Here is a 25,264-nt window from a genome sequence, read left to right on the forward strand (position 1 = left end):
TCAGCGGGAAGGTGCTGGAGTGACCGTGTCCCCCTCGCGTGGCAGCTGGGGGCGCAGAGGCACCTTTTCCACAGAGCTCCCTGTCCGCCCTCCACCCGGGCTGCCGCTGGGTCCCCAGGCTCGGCGGGCAGGGTTTTCTGCCCAGTGTTTGCTGGGGGAGGGGGAGCAGAGGCTGCTGCAGCTCCAGGGTGGGCCCCGCACACCTCTGCGTCTGAGCTTTCCTCGCGCCCGCGAGAGCCTGGTCACAGCCCCGGGAGAGGACGTCCGGTCCCGTTTTCCCGATGGGAGCCCTTCAGCCGCTCCCGTCCCGTCAGGGCTGCGTGCGGCTCACCACTGCCTTAGCCCGGCCCAAGGCGTGTGCCTTCCGGCCACGTCCCTCCAGCCTGTGTCCAGCTGACTCGCTGGTGACCCACGGCGACGTTCCAGTCAGCGGGCGAAGACGCCGCGTGGGGAGGGAGGACGTGGCCAAGGCAGGCTGCCGTGGGGACACGGGGCTCGGGCTGCGGAGGTCAGGACGGTTCTGTATCTGAGGCCTTTCCTCTTTCTTCGCGTTGAGTCTGGTTATGTATGAAGCACTTTATACGGCTGCAGGGATCGATGCCTATCACACCCAGTTAACTGGAATTGTTTACAAATGAGCTCCATTCGAGATTTTTATCACTGAACTTACATGAACAACTATCATTAAACGTGTTTATAAAAGCTGGGTCAAGTTGTGAAGTTTCTGTGGGGGTGGTTGGCACCCCCCTCCCCCTTCCCCGGGGTCAGAAACCAGGACGAGATCAGCCTGTCTTGGGGGAGGGAGGGTGACCAGGTGATGGTACCTTAGACGGGGGTTGGAGCCCTGGGCCCCGACCGCGCCTCGGTTTCCCCGCGAGGGGGGTGGTGAGAGGAGGGCACGGCCTCCAGCCCTCCCCCGGGATTCCGCGGCCCCGCGCACGCCTGCGCCGGGCCTCCCCCGCGGGACGTCCGCAAAGCCGTCCCCTCCCCTTGTGCGCCGTGTCTCTTGCCCCCATCTGTCCAGTGGCGCAGGTCACAGCCAGGCACGTCTGGCGGCTCCCCGAGGATGGGACTTCGTGAGGCCCGATGAGGTAAAAGAGGTTTATTTTCCTTTCCATCCAATCATGCGCCAGACAGACTAGAGGCCCGGCCGGTGTTCTGAGCCCGGAGCCACAGCGCGGCTGGGCAGAGATTCTCGTGGCCCGAGGGACAAGCTCAGCTCTGTCCTAGACCGTGTCCACCTCGCGGAGCTTGTAGTCCAGGATGGTGTCGTGACTCTGGAACTTGAAGTAGCCGTGGAACTTCTTCTTCTGAAGCAGGAGGGGAAACCAGTAGCTGTCATCGGGCCACATGTCAGCGAAGGGGATCTGGTCCAGTTGGAACCACTGGGGGCGCATTTCTGAAGTCAGTGAAAAGGAACAGTCATCAGTGTTCAATCCAGATTTTAAACTGACTTTTTGTGAGGAATTACCGAGTTATTCTGTGTGAGGAACTTGACATACTTTCGCATTTAATCCCTGTGACTGTATCCATTACCTTACAGAAGGGTGGGAGGCTCTGGGGCTGGTGTGTTTCAGCACCTGCGCCGCGCCTGGGGGGGGGAGGGCTGCCGTGCCGCTCGTCACCCGCCTCCGTCTCGCCCGCCGCGAAGGGACGAGCCCCGAGACTCACCGTCGCTCTCCGCTGGTGTCCCGCGGACGCTGTCTGTGCAGAAGATGTGCATGTCCAGCAGCTCGGGGTCGCCCACGAACTCAAACACGATCTGGCCCACCTTCTGCAGCGCGTCCACGGTCAGGCCGCTCTCCTCCCGCAGCTCCCTGAGGACAGAGGCACGTGGATGCACCCGGACATAAGGTGACAGTCAAGGCAAGGTGCCCGTGCAGAACCCGAGAATGGTGCTGGGGGGGTGGAGGAGCGGAGTGTGTGCGCGTGGCCAAGGGCTCGGGTCCGGGGGCCGCTGTTTAGGGGCAGCCAGAGCTCCGGAATTGAGCACCCTGGGTGCACCGCGTGGCAGGTCCGGCCTGGCCCAGCTCGGCTGCTCGGAGGTCCCACGGGAGGCCGGTGCTAGAGCCGGGAGACCCCACCTGTCCTGCTCGGCTCTCCCTGAGGCCGTCACGCGTGCATGGAGCTCTGCAGGCTGCAGCCCCCAGAACCCGGCCCTGAGCCACAGTCCTCCTGCCCAGAGAATTCTCCCCTGTCCTGTCCCTGCTCAGAGCTCAGGATCAGACTGCAGGTTTCTACTGTCTCTTCCCCAGAGAAGGGGCTGTTTTAACTCCCGTTTCACCAAGGAGACAGGCCCCACCCACAGCCAGCTCACCTCAGCCGCGCTTGATGGTAGGGGATGAGCTTTGGGCCTGTCTCACTGTGTCCCCCCTTCTCAGGACCCCTTCCCCCAGCTCAACCACCTGTGCTTGGAGGAGGGGGTCAGGGGGCTGATCTCCCCACCTGAGTGCACAGGTGCCGGGCGATTCACGAGGAGAACTGGGACCCCACCCCCACTAAATTTAACAATGCTTCCCCAAGCTACATATTCACTGTAGACAATCTAGCAAACACACAGGGACTCCTCTCCCAGCAAGAACCCTTGCTACCACTGCAGTTTCCCCTTTGGGTCGTTCTCCTTTGTGCATCCCTCTTAAGAACTGCAAACATGCCGCCCGTACCTTGTACCTGTGCTTTTCACACAACACTGCAGAGCCACGTTCCACACGTCAAGGCATTCAACCAGCTTCTCGGCTGTCGTGTGTCATAGGATAAAAGCCCCACCTCGCTCGTCACGAAACCCGCCCCGCCGTGTCATCCTGCGTCTCGTTGCATCCTCGGCAAGCGCTTTCTGGATGTTCTGCTGTGCTCGGGACTCTGGGGACTCCACGAGCCCTGCACCCGTGAAGCTCAGCACCTGTGTCTCCCGCTAGAGTCTCACTTCCCCACTGCCTTGTATTTACTTTTGTTGCTGTAAAAACATTCTAATTATACCTGACTGTTTAGAGTGGTAGGTTAAAAAAAGGTCTTTTTAAGCTTTGATCTCTGAGTTGTGTTAGGAACACAATGCATAATTACTTCCTGTGCCTGTAATGAGGAGTCGGGGAAACCAGTGTTTGTTCAACACGTGTGTTGGGTTAAGCGGTCTTATTTAAATGGACGCCTTAGTGAGCTTGGAATCTGCCCTAACCTTCCCGTGAGGCCTGAGAGGAACTGCACCCATTTGCTGCCGTTCAGATGCAGCCCAAGTGATGCTCTGGAAGCTGCAATTTATTCATTGAGATGGTTAATTAAAATTAGACACGACCTAAAAAAATGAACGTGTGTTTTCACTTGCGGGGGTGGAAATGACTCCCCAATTAAATGTACCAGAAGCCTTCCGCAGGGCCCGCCCCTACCTCCGGCAGCAGGCTGCGAGCTCGTTTTTAAAAACGTCACCTACTGATTTAACGTTTTGACTAATTTTGGCTCATCTCCCCTGAGTCCACGGCAGTGTATGAAATATCAATAATGTCCTCGCAGGCAGAGCTGAGCTCGTTTCGGGCCGGGATAACCAGGCCGCCGGGGGTGACACTGATCCAGCTTTGCTGACGTGTCTGATTGCATCTCTGGCATGTTCCCCACACGGCGGGGGGCATGGGGGCCCTGCGGTCCGGAGCCCGCGGTGCAGCTCGGGGGCCCGCCAGCCGCACGGCCTTCCAGAGTTCTCTAACGCGGTGCTCTGCGTCCTCACCGCTGCTCCGCGGGTGCTGGCCGGAAAGGTGGGCGTGCGCCACACCCGAAGCTGAAACCTGGCTGTGAGGCACCCTGGGTCCCCAGGTGCCTGCAGCTCCCTGCAACCCCCCAGGAGGAAGGATGCATCTTCCCTCGTGCTCAGATGGCTTCCCCCCAAGGACGTCCAGCACGGAGGAAGGGCCAGCCGGTCTCACACGGCCACCTGAGTCTGCTGGTGAGTGAGGAGCACGTTAACCCAGCTGTTGAAGTGGGGCCCACCCTGGGACCCCAAAGCGCAGCACACCAGACATCCGCAAGGCTGCCGTGGCCTCGCTCCTCAGGGCAGGACAGCCAGCGCCTGGGGCCTAAGGAGCAGCCCCACACACGTGCACGGAAAGAGGCCAGAGCTGCCCTAGGGGCCCGTGGCTGACGGCTGAGTCATCCCCAAGGTGGGCGAAGCCCTGTTGCTGCTGGAGTCCCAGGGCCCTGTGGTGGGTCTCCGCCTGCGCCCCGTGCATCAGAACCTGCCACCCGTCCCGACCCCCACTGCGGGGGCTCAACAGTCCTTTGTCGGGGTGGCCCTGACACTTGGCTCCATCCTACACCCAGGCCGGAGCCCTGGGGAGAGGACACGGGGCTCCTGGAGAGAGCTGCCCGGAGCCGACCCACAGGCCCTGGGCGCCAGCGTGGTGCCATACAGTCACAGGCAGACTGGCCTACATCAGGCGGGCGGTGTGGGCCCTGGATGCTGCACTTCTGGCCTCAGTCCCAGGGTAAGGCCAGCCCTGCCTTAAGGAAGGGCCCCCCGGCAGAGCGTGGAGACCGTTAGTGCCCCGTGGCTGTGGAGAGGATGTCCCGCAGTGGGGCACGCTGCCTGCAGGGGCTGAGTATGCCCTCAAGGACGCCCGGGTATCAAAACGGAGCTCAGCGGGGCCTGGGAGGAAGCGCCCTCCACAGCCCCACCTGCTGGACGAGGCCTCCAAAGGGCAAAGAATCACGAGGCTCTAAGAGGGTAACTGAGACCTTGATGATAAAGCAGTAAGTAAGCCCGAACGACAACAGGAAGTCATCGATTTCAGGACGGTTCTGTGATCTGTGGTGAGGTGGGCACAGAGGAGTGAGGTTGGGGGTCACGGGGCCACCGCTGCAGTGCCTTCTGGTCCTCCAGCGAGGGTCTGGAGGGCAGACTGCAGGGCCCGCCCGGCACGGCGTCTGCTCGGCTGAACCGCGTTTGATGCCAGTGGCCCCCAGACGCTGAGCAGGTGGTTCAATTTCATTAGTCATTGGGGCAAACAAATTAAAACCTCCACGAGGTATCGCCACACCTGCCGGGATGGCTGAGATGAAAAGGACAGAGATGCCAGCTGTCACTAAGGATCTGGAGGAAGCGGATCTCATACCCGGCTGGCGGGAGTTGAAATGAGCACAGCTGTCTGGCAGGACGTGCTAAGGCGGAACACCTCGAATTCGCGAGGGGAGCATCCACCGGAAAGACCGCATAGGACCATCCACAGCCACACCACTTGCAACTCCAAGCCGGAGGCGGCCCAAAAGCCCACGCCCGGGATGAGCAGGCTGCAGTGCGTTCATAAACCGGACTGGACCACTGCCACATGCACACGTAATACCAGGAAGAAGCCACAGCTGCACGGCTCTCTCTACAGGGTATTTCTGAACGGGCCCAACCATCAACTGTGACAGAAGTCAGGGTGCAGGCTGCCCCCCTGGGGGCAGGGTCCACCCGCCAGTCCCATTTCTTGATCTACGTGCTGGTTAAAAGATGGACCCATTTCTTAAAAATTCCCCGATGAAGACTGGCATGTTCCTACATGCACTTTATACTTCAATACAAACTTGACTTATAAAAGGTCTTCAGTCCTGGCCTCGTGACGGACAGAGGGTGTAATTCAGTGTGATCAGAAAGCTGGCGGTTCTCTGAAGGAAAGCCAGAGGTCTATGGAGAAGAGCTGGGGGAGGGGCACCTTCTCCGATGTGAAGGCCGAGGAGGGGCCAGCCAGAGGAGGAGCCAGGAAGAGTGGGTGGGCGACGACAGCTTGGGGTGTCCGGGGGGGGCAGGGATGGGAGCGAGGGGGCGAGGCCATCCCACGTGGGGCTCAGCGGATGACGCAGGAGGTTGGATTTATCCACACAAGCCTGCGAGGGGCAGGAAGGCCAAGGGGCTGCGGTCTGGAGGCCTGTGTGATCTCGGGCACACTGCTCAACCTCTCTGGGCTTCAGTTCTTCCCATGTAAAAGTGGGTGTGTGTCAAGGAGGAACTGAGACTGGGTGTGGAAGCTCCCGGACAGGCTCGTCACCAGCTCCCCCGAGCAAAGGAAGGAGCCCAGTGACTGGCCAGTCCCTTGGTTAGAAAGAGGAAGCCAGGATTCTTCTACCCAAGCCACCGCACAGCAGCTTTTCCCAAATGTCCTGAAAACCACGACTGCAGAGCAGCAGCTAATGTGTGCTGAGCACGGACCACGTGCCAGGCCTCGCTCAGTCCCTTATGTTTATTTTCTCACTTAATCTTCACAACAGTCCTAAGAGGTAGATACTGTTATTATCCCCACTTTGCAGATGAAGAAACCGAGGCTCAAGGATTCAGTCTGGGCTCCAGGTCACGTGGCTCTAAGCGGTCAAATCAGGAGCCTGGCTCTACAGCCCGAATCCTTGTTGCCTGCGGAAGCTGGTTCTGCGGTCAGGCCTGCCCCTCCCCTCACCTCTTGGCTCCATCCTCGATGGTCTCTCCTTCTTGAACTTTGCCTCCGAAGCCGTTCCACCGGCCGGCCCCGAAGCCTCGTTTCTTCATGCCCAGGAGGACTCGCTGAGGCTGCAGCACGAGTACCAAGGTGTAGAGCCTCGAGGCACGCATGGTGCCCTTGGGTTCTGCAGAGAAGGCAAGGGCTTGGGTCAGCTTGACCTGGGTGTGGACGCAAGCGTGTGTACTGCGGTGGCCAGGGGCCGGGTGGACAGGAAATGTGCTCTGCAAGGCACGGAGAGGCAACGTCCCAGCTCTGCCACATGTAGCAGGTTTTCTGGGGTAGTCAGAGGCCTGGCCCCCAGAACCCTGGGGCATCAGCGCCCAGGCCCTTTGCTCACGGGGCTGATGCAGCAGGTCAGATGATGGCCCATCCCTTCCCCTCCCCGCTCCTTGGCACAGGGCTGTTCCTGCTCCTGTGTCCAGGCCCCGAGCCCAGCGGGCACCAAGACAACCATGCACTTTACCCAGCGGTTCTTGGCTCTGGCTTTTGGCCTTGGCCTTTTCATCATGGGGCCTTTTTTTGGCCTACTGTGTTCTGGTTTCTGCCTCTGCAAGAGCAGACCCCCAGATTCCCGAGAAATGCATGGCTCCTGACAGTGGCGAGCCCACCCAGCGAGGCCTGGCTGGTCCCCACTCCTGTGACAGGTTTGCACACTCTGCTCACAACTGTTGCTGCTCTGGGACCTGGTGCTGGAACCCAAGGGCCTCTCCTGCTCGAATGGGTTTGTGTGGTCCAGAGAAAGACTCGGAGGGTGATGTCTGGTCACTGCTGGAGAAATGCTGGAAGAGCAGGACCAAGTTAGCTGTCGATCCATCCCCACCCCAGTCTGGGGCCCACACTGGACGAGATGCAGGATTCAGGACCAGCGATCCTCCTGGGAAGTCGGTGTCTGAGAAAAGGGCCCTGGGCCTGGGTCCTGGTGCTGGTGCTAGGTCAGGCAGGAGAGGTGGGTCTCTGTGGTCCAGCCTCCCTTTAGTCTGCGGACTTTGTCACGTCCCCGACCTGTTCGCGTCCAAAGCTCTGGCTTCCTAAGGTAACTGGGATGCAGCTGCTGCTGCTAGAACTGTCAGCTCTCAGTGATTAGGCACTGATTACACACTTCCCCCAAGTTATCCCCTTTAACAGACCCAACAACTCTGTGAGCTGACACTTAATCAAACACCGGAGCCGCTACCCAAACCTGCGTCTACCGCATGTTGAAGTCTAGCTGGCTACAGCTCTTGGTGCTGCCATCAGACGGGTCCCCAGAGAGCCCGCCTGAAGTCAGGGGTCGGGCAGCGCCCCGTGTCAGCCGGGTGGCCTCTCAGCGGGGTCGCCTGTCCACCGAGGCCCGCGACTAGGGTTTAAAAACAACGCACAGTCGAGCGCCAGGCTCGGACTCCCGCCCCCCGGGCGCTCCCCGGCAGGTCGCAGGCCCGTCTCCCGTGGCGACGCCCCCGGACTCACCCGCTCCCGGGCTCTGCACGCGCCTTTCCCACCCGCGCGCCGCTTCCGGGGGCGTGGCCTCGGGCCGGAAGCGAGGCCGGTACTTCCGGGGGCGGCAGCTGGAGCAGGTCGGCGTTCATGGCCAGGTGAGCGGGGCGGTCGGTGGGCGCGGCGGCTGGCGCTCAGCCGGCATTTGTGGAGCACCTGCTGCATGCCTGCGGGAGGCGGAGTGGCCAGGGGCCTGCCCCAGGTGTCCGGTCCGAAAAGGGGCGCAGAGCCCACCTCTTTCAGGCCCGGAGAGGGTCAGCCCCGGCGAGGTGACTAGGGGAGACCTGCCAGCCCGAAGCGGACGGTCGGCGAAGGCTCGCGGGGAGGGGCGGGCGGGCGGAGAGCTGGAGGGGGCTTTAGGAGGGAGGGGCGGGCGGGGGGGCGCGCCGCGGGTGGAGGCGAAGCTGTGTAGAGCTGCGCAGGCGTGAAGCCTGCGTGCCAGAGGTGAGAGGCCCACGTGGCCGAATCCAGGCGGTGGGATGGGGCTGGAGGCCCGCTGCCCAGATCAGGTGTGCTCGGGACGTGTAACTCTGCTCTCCACGCCTCGGCTGACCGGTGGGATTAGTTCTGGCGCCCAGGACCACCCTGTGTCCTCTTTCCTTGAGACTCCTTTGCCATTTGAAGGCAGCAGTTCTCACGTTATTGTCTCCAAATCTTGTCACCATGTTTTCATGCTGAAGGAACTTTTGGCCGCTAGCCATGGGGCTGATGGCAGCCTTTTTCATCAGAAGAAAGGACGCAGAGCTTCCTCTGTCGGGTTGTTCTGAGACTTACATGAAGGGAGCTGCGGCTAGCTCGCAGTCGGTAAGCTGTTAACAACCCCACTTCCCCTAAGAGGCTTGGAAATGGCGCTTCGTTCGCACACAGGGTGAGTTCAGTTTGTTTAAGAAATGTGGCAGGCCGGTCAGACCCTGTACTAGCCGCCGAAGCCATGGAACTAAGCAAGGGAAGGACCTGGCCTCGCGGGGTTTTCTCAGAGTTTCTCAAAGCCCAGCGGAAATTTCTGTCCGCTGGGAGAGAATGTTACTTTCATTAATTTTATCAGCATTTTTAACCAGTCTTGGGAAACCTTTGGTTGACACAAACAAGGTGACTACCATTATTAACGTTTGAGTTTTCCTGAAGAAAACTTCAGGAGGGAAAAAAAAACACCTTTGGACTGAAGCGGAGAGGCCTCCTGGAGGAGCTTGCATCGGCTGCCATAAACAAGCAGCCCAGGATGGATGGGCGACTTACAGAGCAGAAATTTTCTGGCTCAGTGTCTGGAGGCTGGAAATCTGAAATCAAGGTGCCAGCAGGGTTGGTGCCTGGGACATCTCGACTTGTAGATGGCCATCTTCTCGCTGTGTCTTCATGTGGTTTTTGCTGTGTGTGTGTGTGTGTGTGTGTGTGTCTGTGTCCTAACTTCTTCTTACAAGGACCCCAGTCGTATGGGATTAGAGCCCACCCATGTGACCCCATTTTACCTTAATTACCTCATTTAAAGACCAGCCACCTCTTGAGGCGCTGGGGATTGGGACTTGACCGTAGAGACTTCGGGGGGATACGGTTCAGCCCGTAACACCTTCTTTCCGGCTGTGGGGCCTCGTCAAGTCACCTCTCCCTCTTGGGCCGCACTGTCCCATCTCTGAAAACGTGCGGATTGAGCCTGGGGCCCCAGCGGGCTCCTGACCTGCTGGTCTTTGCGATGCCAACCTGCTTGCTCCCTTTTCCTCACCAGGTCCTTGAAGCTGGTGTGGGCTTCCTCTCGGCGTCAAAGGTTCCACACCGGTGGGAGCTGCTTCAAGGGCCGGACCGGCGCTGAGCGCCTGTGGCTGATGCGGCATTTGAGGGACCCGTTTGTGAAGGCTGCGAAGGTGGAGAGTTACAGGTGTCGAAGTGCCTTCAAGCTCCTGGAGGTGAACGAGAGGCACCGGATTCTGCGGCCTGGCCTCCGGGTGTTAGACTGTGGCGCCGCTCCTGGCGCGTGGAGCCAGGTGGCTGTGCAGAGCGTCAATGCTGCAGGCACAGGTGGGGCCTCCTGACCACCGCGGTTTAGACGCCGCCCTCTGCCGGGGGACGCAGAGCGGCCGAGCCGCCTCGTGAAGGCACGTGCTTCTGCGTGTTTGTCTAGGAGGAATGATACAGCACTGACGTTTTCAGAGTGAGAGACAGGGTAGAAAGGGATAAAGAAAACGGGAGTCGCCTCAAATCGCACCACAGTAGTGTGCAGACTAACATATTGGTGTACATCCCCCACCTTTGCTGCTGATTTGCAGCCCAACAGAGCTATTTTTTTTTTTTTTGGCTGATGATATATTGATGTCTTCCCATGACAGTACAACCGAGTCAACCTCAGGGGTTTCCAGGTCCTGGTCCTTGAAGCCCTGGGTGTGCTGGAGGTGCTCCTGGGGCTGCCCGGGGGGCGCCCCCGTAGCTCTGGATTCCCCACTTTGGCTCAACTTGAGGGGCTTAGCTTTTATCTCTTTTACATTCAGGGTTTTTTTTTTGTTTGTTTTTTTTTTTTTTTTTTTTTTTTTTTGCGGTACGCGGGCCTCTCACGGTTGTGGCCTCTCCTGTCGCGGAGCGCAGGCTCCGGACGCGCAGGCCCAGCGGCCACGGCTCACAGGCCCAGCCGCTCCGCGGCACGTGGGATCCTCCCGGACCGGGGCGCGAACCCGCGTCCCCTGCATCGGCAGGCGGACTCTCAACCGCTGTGCCACCAGGGAAGCCCCATTTAGGGGTTTTGACTAAGATCGTCTATATAAAAAAGTTTTCTCTCACTAATAGATCAACTAACTACCTATGCAAGGCAGAAAACTATGCCATCCTTTGAAACAGCTGCGTAGTATTCCAGATAACAGTTGTACTGTTGGTGTTTAGCCAGTCTCCTCATCTTGGGCACCAAGGTTGCTTTTGGGTCTTTTGCTAGTGTGTGCAGTGCTGTGGTAACCATCCTTACCCCTTGTATTTCCTGCTGTAAAGTCTGAGGACACCGCGTGCACTGGCATTGTGACACGTGTGAAGCTCACAAAGATCTCTCCCAGACACCTGAAAAACAGTTAAAAAAATCTCTTTTGAGCTTAGTATTTATCAGCTAAGTGAATGAATGAGTCAGAAACTTGTTCCTTTTCCTACCACTGAGTCTATCCACAGACTTCCTAACAACTGATTTTAGTGGTTCCTGTCCCCCTAATTTCTGTTCAGCAGAAGCAGGAAAATGCCGAAGTTTAACTTGCAGGAAGAGGTGGCAGAAGCAGAGAGTGTGTGGATCAGATGCTTTGGGTTCTTTTACCCCCAGAAGTTGCAAAAATGGAACCAAAGCCATTTGCCTTCAGAGGACACTTCCTGGGGCTGTAGTATGTGGGACGTTCCAGGAAACACCAGAAGTGTATAAAATGGGGCGAGAGATGTCCCACTTGCCAGGGCTGAAAATGGAGAGCTTTTGCCTTTGAAAAATGAGGTATCCTGCAGAATACCCGGACTTCCAGTCTTTAGGTAGAGATAAAACACCCTGCCCCCTCACCCGTGGAGCAGGCTTTTTACCAAGCCGACTGAGCTACAAAAGAGCCTGTTCCCTTCAAGTATCTAGCCTGTATCTACGCTGGCGTGTAGGGAGCCTGGCGTGTAGGGGTGGTGCAGGGAGGGGCCGCCAGGGCTTGTGAAGAGGGGAGCTTGGAACGGGGAGGGAAGGGAGGTGGAGCCTGGGGGCAGCGGCCGGCCGTGCGGGCAGGAAATCTTGTCTCAGGTGAGGTGAAGCAATGACATCTTTTTATTTCACCGCTGGCATCACTCAAATATGGGCAGGGTATCAATTGTTTTCCCTTATTTTGCATTTGTCTGTTTCCCCCCTCTCTTGGGTTGTTTCTGATAGTTTCTACATTGAAAGAAGTTGGATTAAACTGCAGAATGGTTTTGTTGATTTAATCCAGAGGCACTTTGTATGCTGGTGTGTCATTTTCTGTTTCAGTTTGTCAAAAAGACCACTCAGAGATAAAAGCCCTTTCATGGAGAGCAAGGCTCAGGGAGTGAAATGAAATCAGAGATGGTGTCAAGGCCCAGGGTGTGGCCCCAGGTCTGCCTGTCCCCTGGGACAGTCACTTTTCCTCTCTGGGCCTCAGTTTCCTCAGAGGTAGAAGGACCACCACTCCCCGCCACGTGTTTTTGTAGGATGTATAGAAAGTGGGGAAAGGTTTGTGTCCACATATTTGCACATTAGCTCTTTTCCTCGGTCCTGACTTTTTAGTTCTATTTTATTGTTTTGTTGCGTTTATTTTTTGTGGGAAGATTCAGGGTGTAAATAAGTAAGCACATTCACCGTTTCTTCCTTAGATCCCAGTATTCCTGTTGGCTTTGTGCTGGGGGTAGATCTCCTTCCCATATTCCCCCTGGAAGGAGCAACTTTTCTGTGCCCTGCTGATGTGACTGACCCAAGAACCTCCCGGAGAATCCGAGAACTGCTTCCTGCTGGGAGAGCAGATGTGATTCTGAGTGACATGGCACCCAACGCCACAGGGATCCGGGCCCTCGACCACGACAGGCTCATCAGCTTGTGCTTGTCCCTTCTGGACATGGCTCCAGAAGTCCTGCACCCTGGGGGAACATTCCTGTGTAAAACCTGGGCTGGAAGTCAAAGCCATCGGTTACAGAAGAGACTGACAGAGGAATTCCAGAAAACAAGGACTGTAAAACCTGAAGCCAGCAGGAAAGAATCATCAGAGGTGTACCTCTTGGCCACACAGTACCGAAGAGGGAAGGGGGAAGGTCTGTGAAGGAATGAGTTTCTTCTGCTGTTTCTGGTTCTTTTTCACTGCAGATGTAGCTTGAGCCCTTTCCTGAAGTGTGGCTGGGGAGATCCCAGCTTGATCTGGGATGCAGCGGGCAGGACAAATGGGGGACCTTTTTTTAAGCCCAAAAGATATGACAAAACTGTATTCAGTGTCCAAGACATGATAAAAAAGTCTCTGTAACATGATTCGTGAAGAGGAAGAGATAGGCAAAGATTAAAGGATGAAAAGGCAGACTGAGGGAGGGATAAAAACACTCGGAGGCAGAGAAACATACACACGGACACCTTTATGTAACTTTCTCTTCATACCCACGTTAGTATGTTACAGAGAAACAGGCTTCCACCCTTGCTCCGAAACAACCCACAGGTTTCCAGGTGTTATTTTGGGTTTACCGTGTAATGTAGAAAAAAATCTGAAGTTTCAGTCTGGGGATTTGTGTCCATCTCTCTGGCGAATGATCTGGAAATACACCCATTCTTCAAGCAGTGAGAGTTCTCAGAACAATTAGGGAAGACATTTGGTATGAATTATGCATGGGGTGGGTGTGCTTTGTTTTTTCACTGGAATTGTTGCTGTAATACTCCAGCTTCCAAAGACTTAAAGGTAAGTGCCAAAGCAAGCAGAGACGTGGTGTGTTCGTTTATTTCCTTTTACTCTTCCAGGAACTCGATGCAACTTTACAAAACAATATAGGCCGTATTATTTTATGGAATTTCCATGTTTTTAAGTTCGTCTTTTGAAAAATTAATTTCTTCAAAACCATTTCCTAGAGGTGTGCTCATCTCTTAAGAAGAGTTTATTGATTGTAATGATGATTAAATGTGTAGACCGAAAAAAAAACCGCACCACCTAAAAGTTGAGTTATGTTTTATTTGGTGGACAAAACAGGACTTAAGCCCAGACACAGCATCTCAGATAACTCTGAGAGATTGCTCCAAAGACGCAAGGGGGGAGCCAGGATCTATAGGAGTTTTAGCAGCAAAGACCAGGTAGTTGGAACATCAGATGATCACTGTTAACAAAAGAAAAGCAAGACATCTCAAGGAATTTAGTGCTTTTCTACGTTTGGGAAGATGCCAGAGTCGGGGCTCACTGAAATCATTCCTTTGATGTGCGCCTCAGCTCTCTGGGGCCAGCGTCCTATGTTTTCTCTTCCTGAGTTTCCTCGGTGTGCCGTTGGGGAGGCAGGTGGTGGCTGCAGTCTGACGGCGGGCATGCTGTTTCCATCCCGAGTTCCCTGGGCTCACCCTCGGCGGTGGCTGTAGTGGCTGGTGACCGGAACGTCTTTTACTTACTGATACGGCAGGTAGCAGTTTTAGTTCACAAATCCGAAGGATCGCTGGGGGAAGGAATAGATACCCAGGAATCTCCATAGGGTCCTACGGTAGTCCAGATCACTGAAGTAGGCTGCAGGCCCGACTTTTAAAATTTTGTTTCATTTGCGCTCGCAGTCCGCTAATGTAGCCCAGAGAGCCTCCTGTCCTGCTTGCACCTCCCCATCCCGTTTCTTTCCGGCCACACAAACTTGTGTTTTATTCTCTGGAAGAAGGGAATTCGGTGCAGACCCTCGGGCGCTTAGCAGGGGGCGGGGAGGAGGAGGGGCCGGTGAGACCCGTTAGTGGACGCAGATTGCTGTGGTTCCAGGAGGGACCTGCTGGCTGTGGGCTGACCTCGCCCCGCTCTGCCGTTGCGCCCTGGAGAACTGGGACCCAGACGACGGCATCGCGCCCCGACAGCTCACAGGGCGCTGGGAGGGTAGCTTAGTAGCCCGGTTTTTCGCGTTGTTTTAGAGGGCCAGGGGAAAGTAAAAAAGGCATTCATTCAAGCAAATGCTGTAGTGGCAAAATCTGCGGACTAGGCCGGCGGGCAGGAAAGTTTGGCCCTGCAAGGCCACCGTTGGCCGGTGCTGTTCCCCACAATACGGTGCGAGGCAGCCGCCCAGTGGAAGCCTGACCCGCGGAGGCCGGGGCCACCAAGATAGTCCCACGGGCTGGCCTTTGGTTCCCAGTCCTCTCCGAGCGGGGTCTCCTGCGGGTGGGTGGTTATGGGGACGAACACGAAGGCCCCAGGACCCGTTGGTGCGCGGACCCGGAGGTTTACGGCTTGCCCCGCCCAGGTCTCGCGAGAGCGCAGGCGTACGTCTCGCGAGACGCGGGCGTAAAAGAGGGAGATCTGAGCAGCGGCGACGGCGGCACGGAGGCTGAGGCGGCTAGGTGAGCGGCCAGGGTCTTGGGAGAGGGTTCGGGCTGGGCTGGGCTGGGCTGGGCTGGGCTGGGGGGCGGGTGCTGAGCCGAACCGGCGGGGTTCGGGCGAAGAGGCTGGGGCAGCCCGCCAGGTCTGGGTGCGGGCTCCGCCCCCTGCCCTGGGGCTCTGAGCCGGCGCCCCCTCGGCGTCCCCCCTTTTTTCTTAGACCCCGGCCCTGGGGCTCTTACCGGCGCGCCCACTGTCTGTCCGCCTGCTCACCGGGGCCGGGGTCCCTGCCGGCGCGCCCCTCCGCTCCGTGCTCTGTCCTCCGAGCCTGGGCGGGTCCCGTGCAGCCCCCCAAGTCTTCCTCTCCGAGCGGAGCAGCTGGAAATGGCCAGGGTTCGAGGGGCGAGCGAGGGCCGGGGCGGAGGCGGCCACGGAGGAGAGGTGCTTCACCGCCCGGCCTCCGGGAAGAAGGCGCACCCCCCCTCCCCCGCCGCCCCCAGACGGCCCAGTGTAGAGAGAGGAGCTCTTCCCCCAGTCCCGCCCTTTCGAGTTGACAGCACTGTCGCCCGCACGTCTTCACTTGAGCAGTGTGGGAGTTGCCACTACATTTTACAGCTAAGGAAACCGGTGGGAAGATGGGAAGCGCCTTGCCCAGAGTCGCACTCCTGGCAGCTAGTAGGACGGGAAGTTGCATTTGACCTCTAGTGTGAGTTAGGAGAAAGCAGACAAACGGGTGGTGAACTTAGGCCAGCGTAAGTGCCCATGGCGGTGTGAAGTGGTGTTGCCGAGTGGGGAGCATTCTTGTAATTGCTGTAGGTGCCCTCAGGTGCCCTCAGGTGTCCTTTTGCCAAGGAGGGCAGTCGAGAGGCAGTGTGCTCTGGACTCCCAGCTCAGGGGTCCCGTTGAGAGCAGTTCACGTTCAGTGACTAGACTTCTGGAAGATTTGAGTGTCTTTCATAGAGAGGATGGAGTTTGAGCTTTCACCTTATCGCTTGCCTTATGGAGTGGTTTAGTTCCAGGCAGGTGAAAATGGACGTGTGCTTTTCATTCTGGTGTATTAAGTGCGTCAGCTCTTGAGAAGAGGGTGTATTGGCTAAATTTCCCATCATGGGATGGAAAGTATGGCCCTGGTCAAACGGGAGGATTTGCCTTTCACAGCAGAGCGCTGCTGCCTGGCTCCTCGCGGGCCTGTGTCTCTCAGGGAGGCTCACAGCTCTGTGAGTGCCCCTCCCCGGTCTCTCTTCTAGCCCATTTTCCATTTGTAGTATGAAGGAGAGGTAGAGAGAACAGCTGTGTTGTGCAGCGGTGGAAACGATGGCCTATAGAAGACAAGGGCTCTTCGTGCCCAAGGCCAAGTTTCTCGTTAAGTGTGAAATTCAGAATCAAACCGAGATTCTTCACCTTTTTTGGGGGCAGGTGTCTTCAGTCTGATAGTTAGGGGAAATCAGTGAGAGCTGGCTGCTTTCCTCAGGGGAGCACAGTATGCACCTGTAGAAAGGCACACCTTTTGGCTGTTAACTGTGCCTGGGACACTTGCACACCTTGTGCCTGGTAGACGGCCTGGTGTGTGAGGCTGTAATCAGCACAGGGTTGGGGATGCGTGTTCTTTGCTGCTGCCCGTCCCCGGCCCTTCACACGTTGGCCTGTGGAGCACCCTCGACCTTTAGAGCCAGCCAGACCCAGGTTCCCATCTAAGTTCTGTAAGTTTTGGAGCCTCGTTTTCTGTCATCTCTAAAAGAATGTGTAAGAAGATCTCATTCATCTGCCCTTTGTGGTGATTGCTTGCTGTGTCACATGTTACATTACAAGCAAAGTGATAGTCACACTCAGTGGCAACAGCTGTACCATCTGCCATCTGGAGACTTCTTTGGGGCCTTATAATCCTCACAAGTTTGAAGAGTGGTGTCCTCAGTTTACGGATGAGGAGACAGGCCCAGGGAGGCCTGGTGCTCACCTGGCTGAGCACAGTAGTGGCACTTATTAATGTTCTCGTTAACCTCTAATTAGCACTGCTGTGGTTGTCATCCTTACTGCCACTCTGTGTGCTTTGTTTCTGATTCCCAGAAGCTAGGCTTTTTGTGCTTGCTTATGTGGGAGACGTGCCACCTGACTGCCGAACACCTCATCTTGGGAGCCGTCTGTCTGTCCTGCTGGTGCGCAGGTCAGCACTCTGATGGCCAGCAGCTTGGCGGCACGTTGTCCTTTTATGCCTCCGTTTCTTCTCCGAAAACTTGGCAGCGCGGGCTCCCGGTGAACTCCAAAGGATGTGCTTACGGACACTGCAATATTATAAGGGCTCTGAGAGAGCGTTAGGGGAGTGGGACTGCCCAAAGGTACCCCTGACTGGGCAGCTGGCAGAGCTGATGGCTCGTGAAAAGGCTCCCTGTGACCCTTCCCTTGTTTTCCCCCAGAAGGGAAGTGGCCATGGAAGACCTGGGGGAAAACACCACCGTCCTATCCACGCTGAGGTCTTTGAACAGTTTCATTTCTCAGCGAGTGGAGGGAGGATCTGGACTGGACGTTTCCACCTCTGCCCAGGGTTCTCTGCAGATGCAGTACCAGCAGAGCATGCAGGTGAGTGCTGTGTGTTGGGATAGGGGCCTTAGGTGAAGACACCTGCTCTTAGGTGGGACTGGTTCAAGTTCCAAAGGGTGCAGGGGAGTGGTTTGTGTCAGGATAAGGGCCTCTACGTACAGAGACTTTCCCTTAGGTAGGGCTGATTCAACTCCCGTATGGTTGAGGCAGGTGAGCGCTTTCTCAGCCTAGAGGCCAGCTGGCCATCTCCCACATCTCCAACATGGATAGTCCTAGTTTTGGAGGATAGCCCGAGGTCATGGTCTGGCCCTGAGCTGTCCTGGCTCAAAAGCCTGAGAGAACAGCACCCCCAGAGTGGGTCTGGTGTTCAGCATTGTGCTGACACTAACGAGCTCGCAGACACTACAGGTAGGATTGGAAAGCCAGTTTATTCATTTAATCGAGGGAAACAATCCCAGACTGCCTGGGCACATGACCACTGGAATTGTGTAGCCAGCTGCTGGCTGCCTGGATGGTGTAACGCATGGCAGGGCTGTGTTTTAAGCACAGGTCCTTGGTCCGCCTGGAAAGGCAGGGCAGTGAGTGAAGGGTTGGGCACATGACAGTCTCAGACTGTGGGGGCCGTTCGCACGTCTTCGCTGCAGTCTGCCACGGGGGGATTTTTATAGCTTCACTTTGCTCGTAGCCTTATTTCACTTTATTCCAAGTTCTCGGCAGTGCTCGCTGTGGACACAGTTGTAAAGGCTCAGGTCTTCTGAAGGACTTCAGGTTCTGAAGAGTCGTGGGGTCAGTGCTAGTTGAGGCAGGGATCACTGGGTCCATGTAGGGAGGGAGTGTGGTGTCTGAGCCATGTCCAGGCCCCTGCCACTGTCAGGGCTGCATCAGGTGATCTCTGGCTTCTCTGCTTGCATTCCTTCTCTCTTGTCAGCCTTGCCTGTGTTGCTGCAGCCTTTCTGCTATAATGTCCTGTGTCAGGCGAGCCAGTGGTTTCCTGTTGCTCTGGGAGCCCGATGAGTCCATGCCACATTTGCTAAAACAGAGGCTGGTGTGTTTGTATGCATTCGTTTGCTGAATAGTTGAATTACTTACTATGTGTTTGTTAGTGGGCTAAGTTGCTCACTGCCCTTTTTTTTGGCGAGGACTGTTCTCTGTCCTGAAATTAGGTCATTTATGTTTGTTTTTGTTGTTAAAACACCTTTTTTTGAAACGGTGGTGATAGATTATAGGGTTTTTTTGTTTTTTGTTTCTTTTGATCCTGGCTCACTGGCAGAATAGGAAGTTGGCAACTTTGGTCTAAGAAAGTTATAATTTTATTGATGCAGATGTCTGGGAACTTTTGGCCTGTTGGAACTATAGAGTCTGGAATTTCCAGGGTCCCTAGTTCTCACTCACCTATGACCTGAAGGCTACCCCAGTTGGGAGATCAGTAAATGAGAGCGGCAGCTAGAGTGAGCTGGTGGGAGAGCCATGTGGCACAGGACCTGCCTAGGAGCCCTGACCTTGGACCTGTCCTGTCTCAGGACTTCAGTCAGTGTTCTGTCTCTTTCCTACCATGCCTGGCACGTGAGGGAATAGCAGGTGAGGGAACAGAGCAGCTGCAGGTCTGGGGAGTCCGGAGGCAGAGAGCAGTGTCTTGCCTACTAGTCCCCTCCCCTGCTTTATTTTAAGGTTCCTGTTTCTGTGTGCAGGTGTTTATAGTCTGCTGTGCTACGTGTCAGTGTTGGCTTAAATATAAAAATACGTTCAGTGACTTTTTTTCCGATATAGTCAATGTTCCAGGAAGATGCGGCCAATGGATGTGTGTCTCTGGGACTCCCGTGTGGTACCCACACCCTCGGAGCTGGGGTCTCACCGTCCTCTGAAGAAGCTGGGCCCTAGCTGCACACTCAGAGTGAGACTAGGAAGACTGAGTTTGATGGAGGGTAGAGTTAGGAACTCCCAAATGTCAACAGGTCGGAGTTGAAATGAGAGAAAATGTCAGAGGGGTAAAGAAAGTGTGGACTTTGGCCTCTAAAGCATGTGGGGGAGGGGTGGAGAAAATGTCTTTTCTCTGGCCTGGGACTTCTCACGCTTGGCACTGTTGACATTTTGGGCTGGATAATTTTTTGTTCTGCAGGACATTCCTGTGCATCGTGGGATGTTTAGCAACATCCCTGGCCTCTACCCGGTACATGCCAGGAGCAAACACAGAGCGTCGCCCCTCCTTGTGACGGCCAGTTGTGTCTGCAGACAGTGCCACGTGCCCCTGATTGAAATGGGAGCCCCTTTTTATAGCCCAGACATCTTGAACTTTAATGTGCACACGAATCACCTGAAGATAAGTTTCAAAGGAAGCTTCCAATTTGGTATCTGTGATGTGGCCCGAGACTCTGCGTTTCTGCCAAGTGCCCAGGAGATGTTGTGTTGCTGGACTGCAGGCCATTCTCGGAGGGGTCGAGCTCTAGCCCCCTGAAGGCAGGTCCCTTGCAGTCAGTGATTCGGTGGTACTGTTGGCTGTGTCTTCTGAGGCCCTTCAGAGCCTCAGTTCCCCCTTATTTACCTACCCTCTGGGGGACGCAGACTTCTGAGATGGGCCCCAAACTGCTGGCCCCTGGTGGACTGCAGTTTCTCCCACTTAATCAAACACTAACTAGGTGCTGTAGCCCTGCGGTTCTGCAGATAGAATTAATAGCTCCAATCGGTTGACCTTAAGGTAGGGAGAGTACCTGGGTGGGCCTGACCCAATCAGGTGAGTCTTTAAAATCTGGGTCCAGAGATCAGACAGAGAAGTCAGAGATGCAGAGCAGGAAAGGGATTCTACACGTGCGAGATTTCTCCCTTGTTGGCTTTGGAGGTGGAGAGGGCCGTGTGGCAGGGAATGTGGGCAGCCTCTGGGAGCTGACAGCAGCCTGGGCCTGCCAGCCAGCAAGGGAATAGGAGCGTGGAAGAGGCTCCTGAGCTACAGGGGAGAGCACAGCTTGCCGACTGCATGGATTTTAGATGTTGAGACCCTGATCGGAGAAGCTGGCTGTGTGTGCCCGGCCTTCTGACCCACCAAACCCACAGCCAGCATAGGGGCGTTGAAGCTGCTGCGTTGGTGGTAGTTTGTCACACAGCATAGGAAACCAGCCCTCACGCTGTCATCCGAAAACGCACCTTCCTCTTTCGTCCTTTGTCACCTTCTCTCGTCACCCCTTTCCCACCCGGGGGCCCAGTGTTCCTTCCTCCCCAGGGCTGAGCGAGGGCCTCGCCGGGAGCCGGTGCGTGGCGAGGGAGTGTTGAGCGAGCCCCTCGCCTGTCTGACGCGGCCGCTGAGGACCTGTCTTTCCTTTGCACGTGACCCGGCCAGCTGGAGGAGCGAGCAGAGCAGATCCGTTCCAGGTCCCACCTCATCCAGGTGGAGCGGGAGAAGGCGCACATGGAGCTGAGCCACAAGAGGGCCCGCGTGGAGCTGGAGCGGGCCGCCAGCGCCAGCGCCAGGAGCTACGAGGTGGGCTCTGGTGGGCCCCCGGGCAAGGGCGCGGTGCGCGCACCTGCCAGAGCGCGGGGGGCAAGAGCCCGGCCAGCGGCCCAGGTGCTCTCCCCCAGGTGTCCCGGGCCTGCCTTCTTAGGCCGCCTGAGGAAGCGGGTCGGGCCCCAGGTGTGCTCTGGGTCCCCGAGGAGGTAGGGGGGCACGAAGGGACGGCTGCCCTGCCGCATCTGCCCGGTGAGGTGCTGGTGGGCGTTCGTCTCCGCTGGCTGCCTGGTTGCCCTCTCTTCCCTGTGAGAATTGGGGTGGAGGTCTGGCACAAATGCCCGGTGGCCTGGGGGTGACAGGCCTCGAAAGTCACCGGCTTGCATAAGAGTCTCAGGTCCAGGCTGGGTCTCACGCGAATGGTTATAAGGCCTCAGCGCCAAGAACCCCAGTCTCGGGGGCTGCTTTACGTTGCCCTTGCCTTACCCAGGGCAGGCTAGGAAAGCATAACCCCCTGTTACCCAGAGGAGATGCTAGGTTTTTCCTTAGTGCATAAATTCCGTGCCGCCTCTGCTTTGATTACCGGCACTTTGCCAGGGGTTTCCCGGAGTGCTGATGAGCCGTGGAAATGCTGCCAAGATTGCCGCGGCGCGTTGGACCAGAAAGTCCCTGGCCCTGTGCTTTCCCTGAAGAGGGCCGTCTGGCCCCGTGCTCGCCTTCCGTGGCATATTCCCGCTCTTTCCTAGTCCCTGCGGAAAGAGCTGCTGGCTTCGAGGGTGTGATGCTAACTGGATGTATTGGAACCCGCTGTGCAGGCCCCTGGCCGTGCTGTGTTGCGTGGACTCAGTAGCCCAGCACGCCGCAGGTGGGGTACTGCTGCCCCGGCGTTGGCCCTGGTACTGCTCGGTGAGGTGCTTCTCTGTGCAGTGGCGCTTTTGCCGATGTTCTGGGTTGTCCTAGGAAAGATGTCCTGGGGGAGCCGGTAGGAAGAGGGAGAGGCCATGGGAATCGTGCAAGTATTGAAGTGAGTCACTGACAGTCTTTCTTGGGGAAATCCAAGGGTACAGGGCTGACTGAGCTTAATCCTGGGGCCCCCTCGCCGAACTTGCGCCTTCCTCTCGGAGAGGCCTTTCCCCCCTGCCCGTAGACTTGGCTGAAGACGGCCCTGGAACCATCTGAGCCAGTGGTTTTCAGATTGTCCCTTTGAGTCTTGGGTATCTGTGAAGGTTTTTCAGGGACTGCCAGTTTGGTAGTGGGTGGAGAGGGCAGCTGGGTGGGAATCTTAGCCCTCCCGCCTGGAAATACCTATGAGATGGTGAGAGTTCAGCGTCCCAAGGTCTGGGGACCTGCCTGCACTGCCCCACGTGCACTTGGGACCGGCAGCCTGAGGAGAGATGCCACGTCTCGCCCTGTGACGTGCTGGCCGGGTCCCTGCACGGCCACAGCACCTCACTCCTGCATCTTGGCAGGTCTCCAGGCTTCAAGGCCTCCTGGTGGTTCGGAGGCTGTACTCGCGGTTCGTCGCTCCTTTGAACCCTGGATCAGCAGGAGGCCGTGGCCCTGGCCCTGCTTTTATTAAGCTCCTCCTAGCCGTCGGGCTCGGAGAGTCCTGGTCTCGGCACTGCCTCTGAGTACGGCAGGCCCTGCCAGTGCCCGGCAGGCAGCCCTTGGCGGGAGCTTCTGCAGCTCAGCTTCCTGATGAGGTCAGAGGTCAGCAGAGTGTCAGGCTCCACGTAACCAGGACTTGGTGCCTTTGCCCCTGGGACTCCGGCTGCCACTTGTGGTCCCTTTGCTTCTGGGGCTGAGGGTAACCTCAGCGGCCGACGCTTGACCCTTCGGACCCCGAGGGGTCGTCGGAGCGAGGAGTCTGAGCTCTGTGCGCTCCTTACCGGCGCAGGCCACGCGGCCCCTCGAGGGCACCGGTGCAGGGTGCCTCTGAAGCTCTGTGGGAGATGGCGGCCCAGGGTCAAGTGCTCCTGCCTGCGGGCTCCGGTCCACGCCACCTGTCCCCGCCCGGTCGTCCACTCTCTAGAGGGGGGCGTGCCGACTCACTGGAACGAGAGCGCCGGAGCTGCCAAGCTCAGAGGCGTCTGCCCAAGGTCGAGTCTGAGTGAGACCGCTGTGCTCCGTCTCCTCCCTGCAGACGGCCACCGTGGCGTGGTCGGTGGCGGTGACGCATGCCGAGCGCCCTCCCAGGGGGCGCCGTGAGACGTGGTGTCGCGCTGCCGCGGCCAGGCGCTCACCTTGGAGGGCGTCCCGCTGCGGCCTCGGCGCGCCTGTGGGCTTGGCTCTTGCCTTACCGGTGGCTCTTCTCTGGGTCTCAGTCCTGTCCGGAGGGCAGAGTGGGGTGGGCTCGGCCTGCTCACGCGCCCTCTCACCGGGCCGTTCTCCTTGGCAGCGCGAGGCGGACCGCAACCAGGAGCTCCTGACGCGCATCCGGCAGCTTCAGGAGCGGGAGGCCGAGGCGGAGGAGAAGGTGCAGGAGCAGCTGGGGCGCTACAGGTTGTGCCAGCAGAGCCTGGACGCGGCCAGCAAGAAACTGCGGGAGAAGGAGGACGGCCTGGCCGAAGCTGGCGAGGTGAGGGGCTGGGGCGCCGCCGTCGCTCTGGGCGGAGAGGAGACGCACTCCCACCTCCAGCACGCTAGCTCCGTGGTCGCATCGCTGTTTAGTTCTGCTTCCCGCGTGTGCGCCTACGTTTCTTGCGTAGCTGTGATCGTAGCAAAAATACTAATTTTTCATTCTGTGGTTTTCAGTTAGTAAGTTGCATACTTTTTTAGTCTTTGTGATTATGATTTTTAGTGGTTGACTAACCTGTTCTTGGTCATTTTCAAGTGTTTTGTTTTTATTATATACACACACTCCCTGATGCAGATACGTACGTGGTAGATAGCTTCATGTGTGTAGCCTTTTTGTTTCTGTTGAATGATTTGGTTTGGACAGACCCCTAGGAATGGGGTTATGAGATCAGCAGTTACAGCTCTCTCTGTGGCTTTTGCTACTAGTTGCTGTGTTCTACTAGTAGCAATTGTTGAGGATTCTGCTTTCACTGGAACCCCTACCTGTCACGGATAGTGGTGTTTTCTGGAAATACTTGTGATTCTGCCCCCCCGCCCCCACCCCTGGAGATGTGCCTCTGGATTTGCATTTCTTTGACTATTAATAAGGTTTGTTAGCATCTGAGAATATCTCTGGAACCAGAGCATAGATCAACCGTAGTTCTTATCGTCTCTACCAAGCAAAGGTTGTATAAACTTTAGAAACAGAACCCAAACATTGATGCCCGTGGAGATTGGACTTCTCTGACCTTTCCTGTCCCTTTGCTGTGCTGCTCGAGATCACAGGTGCTGCGAGGAAAAGATGAAACGCTGCCAGGGGAGGGAGTCGGGGGCCGCGGGATCATTGGTATTCTGTGTCTCCGCGGTTCCCTCCTTGATAGATCTTCGGAGCAGGTGCCAGGTTAGTTTTGCCTTGGCGGCGCTGGAGAGCATGTTAAGGTTGTTCCTACATCTGTCTTCTGATGTGGATGTTGGCAGGAGAGGAGCCGTGAGTGGCCTTAAGACAAGTCCTCCTCCCGCCGTGGGTGTGTGCCTGCCGGTGTTCCATTGCAGGCTTCTCTGGAGGACGGGGGTGGGCGTGGCCTGCACATGGCTCAGTGAGGAGCAGTTGCGGGGCACCCTTGGCACAGAAGGTGCAGAGCAGATGCCCATGGGGTCTGGCGTGGCAAGGGTTGTGGCGATTTGGGACGGAGACCCTGACGTTGCTCGTCTCCCTTTTCATCCCGTGGAGAGGGCGTTCTTGGTTCTGAGTCTAGGTCTGTAAACCTCCCGCCCGCACAACTGTGTTCTCTTGTCACGGTGCCCTAGTTTAGATGTTCGTGCTCTCTGAGGTCATCCTGTTGATGGCCTGGCTTCCGCACAGCTTTGTCCTCCAGGCGGTGGGCTGTCCGACTCCTGTATTCAGCACAGCGCCTGTACGTTTATTTAATTCAGGAAGAATTCTCAAAGGATATGTTCATTGTTAAATAAAGCTTAAGTATCTTCATTCTTCTTTGGGTCCCAGATCGAGAGTCACTGTTATAATAAAGGAAACCATGCAGGTCGATGAGAGGGTAGGACACAGACCCACCTCCCATCAGCCTCCCTGGGGGGCCTGCTGTGGCCTCCGTGTTTGCAGATGGCGCCCCGTGCGAGGGTTGCTCACTGCGGTGAGTTTGCCCGTCCGTCCTCTTGCCCTCAGCTTGTAGGTTGATGTCTGGCTCTCAGAGGCTGACGGGGCGACATTTCCACTTGTTAACTTAGAGTGACGCCCTCGAGTGGGCTGCCTTTCCCTGTTGGAGGCGTGCCCTCTTGCTCCAGCAAAGCCACAAGTGGGGTCCCCTCACCAGAAGGTTGTCTGGGGAGGATGTGGT

General features: G+C 56.9%; 3 protein-coding genes across 4 annotated transcripts in view; 2 read left to right on the forward strand and 1 right to left on the reverse strand.

Annotated features, from left to right (window-relative positions):
• Positions 1 to 1,101: 1,101 nt before the first annotated feature.
• On the reverse strand, positions 1,102 to 7,959 carry NUDT1 (nudix hydrolase 1). The gene is made up of 4 exons (XM_007121201.4): positions 7,902 to 7,959; positions 6,414 to 6,579; positions 1,672 to 1,817; positions 1,102 to 1,399 (listed from the first exon to the last, which is right to left on the reverse strand). Exons 2-4 carry the CDS (start codon positions 6,563 to 6,565, stop codon positions 1,227 to 1,229), a joined length of 471 nt encoding a protein of 156 aa, XP_007121263.1. The 5' UTR covers positions 6,566 to 6,579; positions 7,902 to 7,959; the 3' UTR covers positions 1,102 to 1,226.
• A 24-nt stretch (positions 7,960 to 7,983) lies between these two features.
• Positions 7,984 to 14,786, forward strand: MRM2 (mitochondrial rRNA methyltransferase 2). Its single transcript, XM_007121200.4, has 3 exons — positions 7,984 to 8,026; positions 9,649 to 9,938; positions 12,240 to 14,786. The coding sequence occupies exons 1-3, from the start codon at positions 8,019 to 8,021 to the stop codon at positions 12,677 to 12,679; spliced, it is 738 nt and encodes a 245-aa protein (XP_007121262.1). The 5' UTR covers positions 7,984 to 8,018; the 3' UTR covers positions 12,680 to 14,786.
• Positions 14,787 to 14,850: 64 nt separating this feature from the next.
• Positions 14,851 to 25,264, forward strand: part of MAD1L1 (mitotic arrest deficient 1 like 1) — a 350,389-nt gene continuing 339,975 nt past the window's right edge. The window contains exons 1-4 of one of the 2 annotated variants that reach the window (XM_024125005.3): positions 14,851 to 14,910; positions 17,299 to 17,461; positions 20,751 to 20,891; positions 23,254 to 23,433. In XM_024125005.3, coding sequence (XP_023980773.1) covers positions 17,312 to 17,461; positions 20,751 to 20,891; positions 23,254 to 23,433 — 471 coding nt within the window. In that variant the 5' untranslated portion in view covers positions 14,851 to 14,910; positions 17,299 to 17,311. The remainder of the gene's footprint in view (positions 14,911 to 17,298; positions 17,462 to 20,750; positions 20,892 to 23,253; positions 23,434 to 25,264) is intronic. The other variant, XM_028498607.2, reaches the window with a different exon arrangement.

The sequence above is a fragment of the Physeter macrocephalus genome, chromosome 14 (genome assembly GCF_002837175.3).
Source record: "Physeter macrocephalus isolate SW-GA chromosome 14, ASM283717v5, whole genome shotgun sequence".
Lineage (NCBI taxonomy): Eukaryota > Metazoa > Chordata > Mammalia > Artiodactyla > Physeteridae > Physeter > Physeter macrocephalus.

Bases quoted from the DNA above. Each gene is read 5' to 3' on its own strand.
- MRM2 (XM_007121200.4), top strand. The intron at 9,939-12,239 runs GTGGGGCCTCCT...TTTCTTCCTTAG, and splicing joins CGTCAATGCTGCAGGCACAG to ATCCCAGTATTCCTGTTGGC.
- NUDT1 (XM_007121201.4), bottom strand. From the start codon at position 6,565: ATGCGTGCCTCGAGGCTCTACACCTTGGTACTCGTGCTGCAGCCTCAG. The intron at 1,818-6,413 runs GTGAGGGGAGGG...CTCTGTCCTCAG, and splicing joins ATCGAGGATGGAGCCAAGAG to GGAGCTGCGGGAGGAGAGCG. The intron at 1,400-1,671 runs GTGAGTCTCGGG...CACTGACTTCAG, and splicing joins GACACCAGCGGAGAGCGACG to AAATGCGCCCCCAGTGGTTC.